This window comes from Colobus angolensis, unplaced genomic scaffold (genome assembly GCF_000951035.1).
Source record: "Colobus angolensis palliatus isolate OR3802 unplaced genomic scaffold, Cang.pa_1.0 Scaffold77, whole genome shotgun sequence".
Lineage (NCBI taxonomy): Eukaryota > Metazoa > Chordata > Mammalia > Primates > Cercopithecidae > Colobus > Colobus angolensis.
This window is the reverse complement of record NW_012121487.1, coordinates 1,351,479-1,363,469: the sequence shown is the minus strand read 5'-3', so window position 1 is coordinate 1,363,469 and position 11,991 is coordinate 1,351,479. Positions and strand designations below refer to the sequence as shown.

The window sequence follows — 11,991 nt, the reverse complement described above, 5'->3', positions numbered from 1 at the left end:
TGCCTTTGTATGTGCACTCAGACTCCCATGGGTTAGCCTCCAGCCCTAGCTCACACTGATAAACGTGACAAACCACATGAGGACACCAGGTCCATCTCCTCCTAGGGTGAGTGGGTCAGGCCCCACCCCACACAGGGTGAGGGCACCTGACCTGAGAAAGGGCTTGGTAAGAGAAGCCCATGAGTGGCTGGGGCCTGAGCCCTATGGCAAAAGCAAAGAGCACCAGCCTTAGAGTCCAGCAGACCCAGGTTTGGAGTCTAGTTCAGCCTCTTAACTAGCATGGGCATCTTGGACCACTGTCTTCAATATAAGCCTCAGGTGTCTCATCTGTAAACAGGTGAGAATACTTACATTGCAGCCACATTAAGGAAGAGTATCCTGTTTACAAAGCATGTGGTGGAGTGCCAGTAAATGGTAGCTGCTTTTTTTTTTTTTTTTTTTTTGAGGCAGGATCTCACTCGTCACCCAGGCTGGAGGGCAGTGGTGTGATCACAGCCCATTGCAGCTTCAGACTCCCAGGCTCAGGTGATCCTACCACCTCAGCCTGCTGAGGAGCTATGACTACAGGTGCGTGCCAGCATGCCCAGCTAGTTTTTTGTATTTTTAGTAGAGACAGGGTTTTGCCATGTTGGCCAGGCTGGTCTCAAACTCCTGGGCTCAAGCAATCCACCCACCTCAGCCTCCCAAAGTGCTGGGATTACAAGCATGAGCCACAGCGCCCAGCTTCCATTAATTTTTTTCCTTTCTTCCCCTTCCACCCCTTTCCCCACCGACACACAGTATCTCAACCTGTTGCCCAGGCTGGAGTACAGCGGTACTATCACAGCTCACTGCAGCCTCCAACTCCTGGGCTAAAGGGATTCTCCTGCTTCAGCCTCCCAAGTAGCTGGGACTACAGGCATGCACCACCATGCTCGGTTAATTGGTTTTTTAAAAATTATTTTGTAGAGCCGGGCACAGTGGCTCACGCCTGTAATCCCAGCACTTTGGGAGGCTGAGACAGGCAGATCACCTGAGGTCGGGAGTTCAAGACCAGCCTGACCAACACGAAGAAACCCCGTCTCTACTAAAAATACAACAAATTAGCCAAGCATGGTGGCACATGCCTGTAATCCCAGCTACTCGAGAGGCTGAAGCAGGAGAATCGCTTGAACCTGGGAGGCAGGGTTGCAGTGAGCTGAGACTGTGCCATTGTACTCCAGACTGGGCGACAACAGCAAAACTCCGTCTCAAACAAACAAACAAACAAAAATTATTTGGTAGAGATGGGTCTCACTATGTTGCCCAGGTTTGTCTTGAACTCCTGGCCTCAAGCCATCCTCCCACCTTGGTCTCCCAAAATGCTGGAATTATAGGTGTGAGCCACTGCGCCCAGCCTGTAGCCATTATTATTAGGTAGTTTTAGTAGATATCTCTACCATAAAGGACCTGTGCACTTCTAGGTAACCAGTAAGGCCAGTGGTGTACTGCTTTGCTGCCATAGATTTTTGTTTCCTAGTTAATACCCACAGAAACATGAATCTTACCTCTAGCCCTGCGGTCCCCAGCACAGAGATCTTCAAAGCTGGCTGCACAGCAGCATCACCTGTGGAACTTACACTCATGCTATTGTGATTGCCTGGGTTGAAGGTTGGCACCTGGCTGCCTCCTGATGCACAGGCCCACCCACAGAAGGGATCCACTGAAGCCCACCAGGTCCGGAAGTATGAGGAACCCCCAGCACCCACCTCATTGTGGAACTGACGGTCCAGCCACTCTCAGGATGGATCACCACCTTCATCAGAACTATCTGAACAGCTTATATAGCTTTCTGGGGGCCCAGCTCAGACCTGTTGAACTGGAATCCCTGAGGGTGAAGCCAGGAATGGGGTTCTAACAAGCTGGCCGCAGTGCATGCCAAAGTGCATTTATGTTCTGCAGGAAAACGCGCTGCCTGCGTGAGTGGTGCGTGCAGGTGCTGGCTTCCATAAAGACACTAGAGATTGGGCAGTATTTGAAAGATGGTGCAACAGGCCCCTCACCCTGGGGCCCGCGGGCTCACCACTCTGCCTGAGGAGTTGCTCTGAGCTCTCGCCCCAGCCCTTGTACGCAGCAGTGCTGCATTTGAATCTTTCTTTAATTTTTTTTTTTTTTTTAGATAGTGTCTCACTGACTCTGTCACCCAGGCTGGAGTGCAGTGGTGTGATCTCAGCTCACTGAAACCTCCACCTCCCGGGTTCAAGCAGTCTTTCTGCCTCAGCCTCCCTTGCAGCCGGAATTACAGATGACCACCACCATGCCGGGCAAATTTTTTTTTTTTTTTTTTTGAGATGGAGTCTGGCTCTGTTGACCAGGCTGGAGTGCAATGGCATGATCTCAGCTCACTACAACCTCTGTCTCCCAGGTTCAAGCAATTCTCCTGCCTCATCCACCAGAATAGCTGGGATTACAGGTGCCCGCCACCACGCCCAGCTAATTTTTGTATTTTTAGTAGAGATGGGGTTTCACCATGTTGGCCAGGCTGGTCTCGAACTCCTGACCTCAACTGATCCACCCACCTCGGCCTCCCAAAGTGTTGGGATTACAGGAGTGAGCCACTGCGCCTGGCCTTAAAGGCCTTTCACCTCGCCAGCACACCTCTGCTGCTGGAGGATGGCAAACACTGTTTCCTGCCCCTGTGCTGTAATTCTCACAGAGACGCAGAAAGATTTGTTTGCCCTGCCTCAGTAAATAAGGATAATGCTTTCCTAGGAGGCTGTTCCAATAACTGCATGTTCCTTGCCGTCCTCTACAGAAATCACCATCTGCTCTCCCAAGTTCTTCTGGAAAGAGCACCGTGACCATGTCATCCTAACAGCGATGCCGTGAAGAAAGGGAGGCAACTCCCTCCATGTCCTGGCTCCAGTGCCCACTCCTGTGTCCCCTCCATGGCCCACACAGCCTGGCCACCTGGGTGACATCTGGTGCCTGTGTCACTTTCTGCAAGACAAGGACCAGCCTCAAAGAGGAGAGCATGTTGTTCTGAAGGAGACGGTGGCTGCCATCACCTGTCCTGTGGCTTTCCTCTGACTGCCCAGGTGGGGGCCCAGAGGCGGCGCCTCTCACTCCAGCTTGGAGTGGAGTTACATAATTTCCAGGCTTCCCTGCAGTTTTCTCCTCCCCATCCCTGAACTGTTTACACAGCAGCTCTCACCCACAAAGAGTCTGCATGATGGCTTTTCCTCTGTTTGGAAGATATGGATGGCTGTGTCCCAAGTTTTTCCTACCTAAGATCCTTTTCAGTAGGGGATGGATTTGGCCTATCTGATGATCAAGAGATCAGGGTGGCCTTTGTGATACTGTTACACCCGCTCCCAGGTCCAATAAACAGTCTTCTGACAAATAATGGCCCTTCCTTTTCCTTCCCCACCTGTCCACCACCTGGTAATGTAAGCGTGGCAAAATCCCACACACCCCTTCCAGAAATCCCAGGACTCGTGTGGGAAATACTTTCATAATTAAAGCCTTCTGAGAAATTGCTTCTTCCTTGAACTTACCTACTTTTGAGCAGTGCTTTAATCCTGCATTAAGGGGATACCCCCAAAAATGGTTCTACTTAATTACCCACCCTTCCTCAATCCTTTCTCCTCATTAATCATGCAAGCCTTTTTTTTAGATGACCCAAGTGCCCAAAGCAATAATTACATTTCAAGTGTATTTTTAAAAATTTTTTATTACAAACATTTACAATGTTCACTTTAAATGCAAAATAGCTTGTAAAAGAAAAAAAAAAAAACACTGAAAAATATACTGACCCTTTGCCCCATATACAGACATCAGCCTTTGGTATTTGCTTTCAGGTAATTAGGTAAAACAAACAAACAAAAACTTGAAACTATTATTTATCTCCAAGAAAACAATGTAGAGTTGAGGTATTCTATTTAACAGATGTGATCTCCATCCAATAAGGTCTCTCTGTTAATTAACAGCCTTGCGACATGCTGTTCGAATCCTTTCCTCCAAAAGTAGAATTTCATTTGAGCATATGTTCATAAAACTGACAGTGTTCCTTAATAATCACTAAGGTTGCCATAGAAACTCCCTGGTGCTGGCGCCCAGCCGCACGGAGGACAGGAGGCTGAAGGGCCCTTACAGGGCACTGAGGAGGGCCTGGCACAGACCCTGAACTGGCCCGCCTGCCCCTCCATGTGCAGCCCCCTGCGGACGGCTGCACAGGACAGCTGGGTGCAGGGCTCTTGCCTCAAAGGGTCACAGGTTGCCCCTGTATCTCCAAGTGAAGACAGATTTCTCACCAACTCCACCTGGAGCTAGTGTCACCATCCTCCCCACCTAGGTTAGCCTTCAGGACGTGCTGTGAGATAACAGAGCTCAGCACCAAAGCAGCCAAGAAGACATTCCTGAACATTCTCCAGGAAACAAACCCATAGACCACAACACTCCTAGCCTGCCCCGCTGGGCCCTGTTCACTACCAGGTGGGCTTCCAGCCTGGTTCCAGCAGCAGATTCCACACCCTGCCGCCGCAACCAGTTTCCTTTCTCCTGACAGCAGGGAAATGCCAGAGGCTCCGTGTGAGCTCAGAGCCTGATAAAGAAAGTGCAAGGGCAAGTCCCCATCAGGGCCAAGAGCTTTCTGAGTTACCAAAGGCCTCGTCAGCATAGCTAATGCTACCCCCGGACACATTTCTTGAAAATATTTCATTAATGCTACAAACATTATTTATCATTTTACTTTAGACCTTGAACCAGCATATTTTTTACTTTCCCCACCCAGCAAGATAAGCTGTCGTATTTAATCTAAATGGTCTCTGTCCCAGCGTTTCATGTCTGGCTGTGTGGCAGATGGCTACAGGTATTAGGCAATAACAGAACTGCTGGGGACTCAAGGCAGTGGGGGTGCTGCAGAAACACAGGTAGAAATGCCCCGTGGATTGAGACACATATTCAGTCACCACAAATTAGAGAACAGAGAGAGCTTAGGATGTATACCTGTGTACACTGAGCCAGGCCTACAGCCCAGAGAAGACACTTTTTCTTCATTTACAGTAGCTTATGAAAAATAAAGGGAAAAAAACCCTCTTCAATACAAAAACAAAACAAAGAAAAAAAAAACAAAAAACCAAGCAGTTCCATTACAATAAAAATGAAAGCAATAACAATTTGGAGATCAAAGCTGCCTAGCTCTTGGCAATAATGAGCTATCTGAATTTCACATCTTCCACTAGCATGGTTCTGCCCGGCTTCGGTAATACCACATGTGGGTAAAACGGTATAAAGAATTAACTGTGGGCACATAATCACCCTTCATGCAGATTCTCATTCTTAATATTTCCCTTTAACAGCATTTTTGCTGTTCTCAAGTCTCAGAAACTTTATGCGGCAGGATGGGAGGGAACCACCATAACCACCCGCCTGCTTTTTTTTTCTTTCTTAAATGTTATTGTTTATAATAGAGATGGTATCTCACTATGTTATCCAGGTTGGTCTCAAATTCCTGAGCTCAAGCAATCCTCCCACCTCGGCCTCCCAAAGTGCTAGGATTACAGGCGTGAGCCACCACATCCAACCATCCTGCCTTTTTGCCAACTTAAGATGAGTTGCCTCAGGCAGCAATAGGGTCTAAAATCTACAGACAAACCCAGCAATGAAAAGCATGGCTTGCTGAAGACAGTAACAGCTTAAACCTGGAAAACCATAAACAAAACATGGTCACTTTCCTCCTTTTGCACCTGTCTGGTGATGGTGGCTGTTTTTCTTCTTCTTTTTTTTTTTTTTTTTTTTGAGACGGAGTCTTGCTCTGTCGCCCAGGCTGGAGTGCAGTGGCCGGATCTCAGCTCACTGCAACCTCCACCTCCCGGGTTCACGCCATTCTCCTGCCTCAGCCTCCCGAGTAGCTGGGACCACAGGCGCCCGCCACCTCGCCCGGCTAATTTTTTGTATTTTTAGTAGAGACGGGGTTTCACCGTGTTAGCCAGGATGGTCTCGATCTCTTGACCTCGTGATCCACCCGTCTCGGCCTCCCAAAGTGCTGGGATTACAGGCTTGAGGGTGGCTGTTTTTCTAAGAGGGTAGAGTAGTAGAAAGGTTTTGTGGTCTGGTAAATTTTGGGTTCATGGTTACATGGCTGATTTAAATCATATCCCCACTCTGGAATACCCTGATAACTTGAGAGCTAACTGGGTAACCACTAACACCACTGAATTTTCAAAGCTCGGGCAGAAAAGTCAGCTGAAGTGGTTAATCACGGTGTTACAATTAGACATTTAGTTCTGCTTCAATTCTTGCAGAGCTGAACCAACTCAAGGAGCTAAATAAAAAGAGGAAGGCACCGAGGTAAGGGATTTTTTTTAATGGGATTTTAAAAAATCCCTTACCTCGGTAAGGGATTTTTTTAAAACCTCCCCTTTGATAACAGAAAGCTCAGGGCTTTCAGGGTGGGGAATTTCTAGGACCCTGCCTGGTGGGTAGTCGTGGGAGGCTTCCTTCTCAGCACTGGGACAGGGACCGGACACCCTCTCCATAACCGTCTGGGGGAGTAGTCATACGCTGGTTTTTCCCTAGAGTAGAGAAGAGGAAGGCTATTTTTCCCCTTTTTAAGACAAAAACAAAATACAGAATGAAACCACAATCTCTTCTCTAATAGGGAAAATAGTTTTTCTTTTCTTTTTCCTTTTCTTTTTTGAGACACGGTCTCACTTGCTCAGTCACCCAGGCTGGAGTGCAGTGGTGCAACCTCGGCTCACTGCAGCCTTGACCTCCCAGGCTCAAGAGATCCTCCCACCTAACTCCCCAGCTAACTGGGACTTCAGGTGCACTCTACCATACCTGGCTAATTTTTATGCTTTTTGTAGAGATGAGGTTTTACCACATTGCCCAGGCTGGTCTCAAACTCCTGGACTCAAGTGATCCTCCCGCCTCGACCTCCCAGAGTGCTGGGATTACAGGCGTGAACCACCATGCCTGGCAGGAAAAACATTATTTCTCTTCCTCCTTTTTCACTTGACTTAGTTTTGGGCTAAACAAAGTTATGGTGCTTCCCCCACACCCAAGTAAGTTACTTCTATGCTGACACAGCGAATATTGGATATTCCACCCTCTCAAGAGAAAACAGTCAGCAGTTTTTTAAAAACCAAGTTAAAATGCATTCTTGCCAGGCTCATTTTTCTTTTCACATTGTCTTCCTTAATATTATCTTCCCTAGTTACCCAGGTTCGGCTGACAACAAACAAAGCTGCAGTAAAACAGTTTTGATCTCAGCACTGGCAGAAGCCCTCCCTGCTGCCAGCTCTCCTTTGTGGGAGGTGGAGAACAGAGAACATTGGTTTTCAGAGGCTGTGATCCCCTGCTCAGCTCCCACTCTACAGGGGATGGTGGAGACCCTGTGCCCCTCTCCTCTCCTTCCTCTGCTTCTCACCTGAGGTCCTGCAACCCAAAGCCAATGCAGTTGCCTCTGTATTCAGCAAATGCCTAGGATTATCATTCACATTTAGCAAAATGCTAATGAGGAACTAATTATAATTCCGTTGAAAACGACCAGGCCCTGAGATACTGTATTATTCACCCACTCACCCTCAGCTGTTTTTCAACTATGGGGAAGAAAGGGAGGAGAGAGCTTCTTTCCCCAGCCTTGACAGTTTAAGTAAAAGCCGTCCCCAGGCTCAGAAAAACAGAATTTGCAAAGGCACTTGGGTTTTAAGAGTTTGAGCTGGAAGATGAAATGATGCAGTGGGCCAGGAGCGTGGCGGCTGAAGGAGGCTTTGGCTGGAAATCCACCCCACCTGCCTGAGGGTGCAGCTTGTGCAGAGGTGTTGGGGGGTGGGCTGCCAGCCACTTCTCCACACTGAGGCCCCCACCAAGCTGCCCAGCTTCTGAGTGTCCGTGTTGAGTGTCTGAAGAGTCTTGACATGGTTCTCTTCACAGTGGCCCAAGTTCACTCTAACCCCTTTAAGCCAGGCATTTGGAAAGGGAGGTTTGAAACCTCAGCCAGCTCAACAGCTGGAGCAGGCTGATTTTCCCCTGGTGTAGAACCTTCCGCAAGGCTCTTCCATGAAGCCAAAGGCCCCACTCCCCTGAGATAAGCTGGCATGGCAGTAAGAAGCATCTTTTGCTGAGCCCGTTTGTGCTCTGTCATCCACAGGGTCCAGCCTGCTAGTGCCACCTGGCCAGCTATCTGGGGAAGAAGTAGTCTGTATTGCTGATGTCATAAGGGCTCCGTGGGTCCCTGGCGTCTGGTCGGTTGTGGCTCGAGGTGTTGTCAGACCCCAGGCTGCTGGGGGACACTGGTGGGGAGATGAGAGGAACAAGCACTGGGGTGGGTCGCGGCCTGTCTGGGACCAGCTGCCCCAAAGAATACGGCGGGTGCATGCTTGTCTTGCCTTCCTTCAGAGCCCGCAGCTTCCACGTCTTCTTGAACCTTCACATAAACACACAAAGACAAACCACACAGATGTTTAGCTCCCCCTGTGACAAGCCCACACTGGAAAACACCAACAGCTGGCTGCCCTGGTGGCCTGGCACTCCCAGGTTTCAGCTCAAAGAAGCAAAAACTATCAGCTGTCTTTTTGTTTTTTGTTCATTTGTTTGTTTTGAGACAGGGTCTTGCTCTGTTACCCAAGCTGGAGTGCAGTGGCGCGATCTCAGCTCAGGGCAGCCGCAACCTGCTTGGGCTCAGGTGATTCTCCCACCTCAGCCTCCTGAGTAGCTGGGGCTACAGGCGTGTGCCACTACATGCAGCTGATTTTTGTATTTCTCATAGAGATGGGGTTTCGCCACGTTGCTCAGGCTGGTCTTGAATTCCTGGGCTCAAGCGATCCGCCCGCCTCGGCCTCCCAAAGTGCTGGGATTACAGGTATGAGCCAGCACACCCGACCCGAATGCTTTTATCACCAGGGAGTTCACCATACTCTGAAGAGTTGCTGAGTTTCCAAAACACTCCCAAGGAAATAGGTATTATTGGACCAATTTACAAGTGAGGAAACTGAGGTACCAAAAAGTCACTTAACAGTCCCTTAATTGTCCCATTCCAGAGGCTGTTCATTAGGTACACATCATCAGTCCCAAATACATTTACTTAAAAAAGAGAAAAATAGGCTGGTTGCAGTGGCTCACGCCTGTAATCCCAACACATTGGGAGGCCGAAGTGGGCAGATCACCTGAGGTCAGGAGTTCAAGACCAGCCTGGCCAATGTGGTGAAACCCCGTCTCTACTAAAAATACAAAAATTAGCTGGGCATGGTGGCAGGTGCCTGTAATCCCAGCTACTTGGGAAGCCGAGGCAGGAGAATCGCTTGAACCCGGGAAGCAGAGGTTGCAGTGAGCCGAGATCGCGCCATTGCACTTCAGCCTGGGCAACAAGAGTGAAACTCTGTCTCAAGAAAGAAAGAAAGAAAGAAAAGAACAGAAAAGAAAAATAAAGTATTATTTTAGTAGGGAAAGAAAATGGGCCTCTCAGTCAAAGTAAGGCTGGCAGGAGGCAGATAATTTGCAACTGCCATGTAATAGCAGGAAAAGGTCCCACTGCTCCCTCAACTGCCCTCCTGTTCCTCTTGCTCCTAATGTTGCCAACCTCCCCAGTTCTCCCTATGCCTCTGGGTCCACTCCTACCATGCGGGTGAGTTCCCACAGACTCAACTGTGGGCACCACTGGGCACAGTTTGACTCATCTGACAGGAAAGTCAATGCTCCACAGGAAGGAGATAGGCATCTCTCTGATCACAGCTTCGTTCACAGTGCTCCACTCTGGGCCCAAAGCCAGGGCTCAGTAACCGAGAAAAGTCACTTGACAGCTCAAAGAAAGATGAAATGGTGACATGGATCTTCAAAAGCACAGTCATGTCCCCTTCCTGAAGGGGCTCTTCAACTGTGCCAGGGTGGCCAGTGCGCCAAGCCTCAACCCCTCCCTCTTGCTTCCCACTTTGTGACTGACATGCCTACTAACCCCAAAGTGGGAACAAGGTGGCCTCCCTCAATTCCATGGAAGATCAGTTACTCCAGGAAGGGCTGGGAAAGAGGAGGGGAAACCAATGTCAAAAACAAGATTTGGGGATTTTCCTTGGGTTTCTTTTTATATCGACAGGTTATTCCTGTCCTTGTTATGATAAATAATTAATAGTTGGCTCCAAATCTGCCACTGGCTTTTAGCTTGGTATCCAAATGGAATAAACAATCTGCAGAATGTTATTTAGGGCTTCACCATGTGGACACCACACAGGAAGAGAGCCCAGTAGGGCTGCTGACTGGAGCTATGCTGAGTCACTGAATGGAGTTCTCCTGTAGGAAAGGATTGAGGAGAGAGTCATTACACTCTGGATTTCAAAGAATTCAGACTCTCTGACCCAGGAATTCTACTTCTGGGAAAAGAAAGAACATAGCTATAAAATAAAAAAACCTTCATGCACAGAGATGTTCAACACAGTGTTATTTATAAAAGCAAAATAAGGCTAGGTGTGGTGGCTCACGCCTGTAATCCCAGCACTTTGGGAGGCCAAGGTGGGTGGATCACTTAAGGTCAGGAGTTCAAGATCAGCCTGGTCAATGTGGCAAAACCCCGGCTCTACTAAAAATACAAAAAGAATTAGCCAGGTGTCATGGGGCACGCCTGTAATCCCAGCTGCTGGGAGGCTGAGGCAGGAGAATTGCTTGAACCCAGGAAGCAGAGGTTGCAGTGTGCTGAGATCGTGCCACTGCACTCCAGCCTGGGCCACACAGTGATATGTCTCAATAAATAAATAAATAAAAAGCAAAATAACACCCAAATAATTGGTAATGTTTCGGTGCCACCAATTAGAAGTAACAGGAAGTTGATTAAGAGAACTCAGTATATCCACCTAATACTACAGCTAATGAAAGTGAGATTTATGGCCAGGTGTGGTGGCTCACGCCTATAATCCCAGCACTCTGGGAAGCCAAGGCGGACAGATAACGAGGTCAGGAGTTCGAGACCAGCCTGACCAACATTGTGAAACCCCATCTCTACTGAAAAATACAGAAATTAGCCGGGCGTGGTAGCAGGCGCCTGTAATCCCAGCTACTCAGGAGACTGACGCAGAAGAACTGCTTGAACCCAGGAGGCAGAGATTGCAGTGAGCTGAGATTGCACCATTGCACTCCAGCCTGGGCAATAAGAGTGAAACTCCGTCTCAAAAAAAAAAAAAAAAAAAGTGAGATTTACAAAGAATTTGTACTAATGTGAAAGAATGCCTATGTTATAGTGCTAAGTGCGAAAGGCAGGATACAGAGTTGAGGATACAGAATAATCATGGCTATGTAAAAACAAACAAGAAACTAGGCAGAGGAAAAAGACTCAGGAAATTTGTCTAAATATTAAGTGTTCTTGATCTGGGTGTTGATTGTGAAACCATCTCCACAGGGTTGACAAAAATTCCATGCTGGGCTCTGGACAGAAATACATTAATAGTTATAATGAAGCAGTAATCAGGCTGCACTTTGGCCCATTTCCTTATTGCAAAAAGTCACGTAGCCCTAGACACTGACCATCTGCATCCCCGTTGTTTCTGTAGATAGGATTTCTGACATTAGGATCCTAAGACTTTTGTTTAAGGATCACTTAAGATGTTTTACAGACCCCGAATTCCGGCAACCAGTTTGAAGACCCTCACAGAGGAATGGGATGGGCATGAGAAGACAGCTTCTTCATCTCCCTGTCCCTGGACCTCACCCTACACCCTGCAACCAGTCAACCGTCTCCACACTTTGCCCCAGTCCAACATTTTTACAACCCTAGCCCCAAATTCCTTGGGGAGATGGATTTGAGGTGCTGGCGGAGGATTACCTAGGTGCCGAGGCAAGAGACTGAAGGCACAAACTGTTTCAGTATACTAAAGAAAATAGAGCAGGCTGGGCGCGGTGGCTCACGCCTGCAATCCTAGCACTTTGGGAGGCTGAGATGGACGGATCACAAGATCATCGAGACCATCCTGGCTAACACAGTGAAACCCCGTCTCTACTAAAAATACAAAAAATTAGCCGGGCGTAGTGGCAGGTGCCTGTAGTCCC

The 11,991-nt window shown here is 48.4% G+C and overlaps 1 protein-coding gene and 1 long non-coding RNA gene across 2 annotated transcripts in view; both read right to left on the bottom strand.

The window, feature by feature from the left end:
* Positions 1 to 3,681: 3,681 nt before the first annotated feature.
* Positions 3,682 to 6,270, bottom strand: LOC105502006. The gene is made up of 2 exons (XR_001000269.1): positions 6,030 to 6,270; positions 3,682 to 5,722 (listed from the first exon to the last, which is right to left on the bottom strand). It is a non-coding gene; the product is annotated as an uncharacterized LOC105502006 (long non-coding RNA).
* Positions 6,271 to 6,651: 381 nt separating this feature from the next.
* The window catches only part of IL6R (interleukin 6 receptor), a 64,452-nt gene continuing 59,112 nt past the window's right edge, over positions 6,652 to 11,991 (bottom strand). The window contains exon 13 of the mRNA XM_011928495.1: positions 6,652 to 8,389. Coding sequence (XP_011783885.1) covers positions 8,143 to 8,389 — 247 coding nt within the window. The 3' untranslated portion in view covers positions 6,652 to 8,142. The remainder of the gene's footprint in view (positions 8,390 to 11,991) is intronic.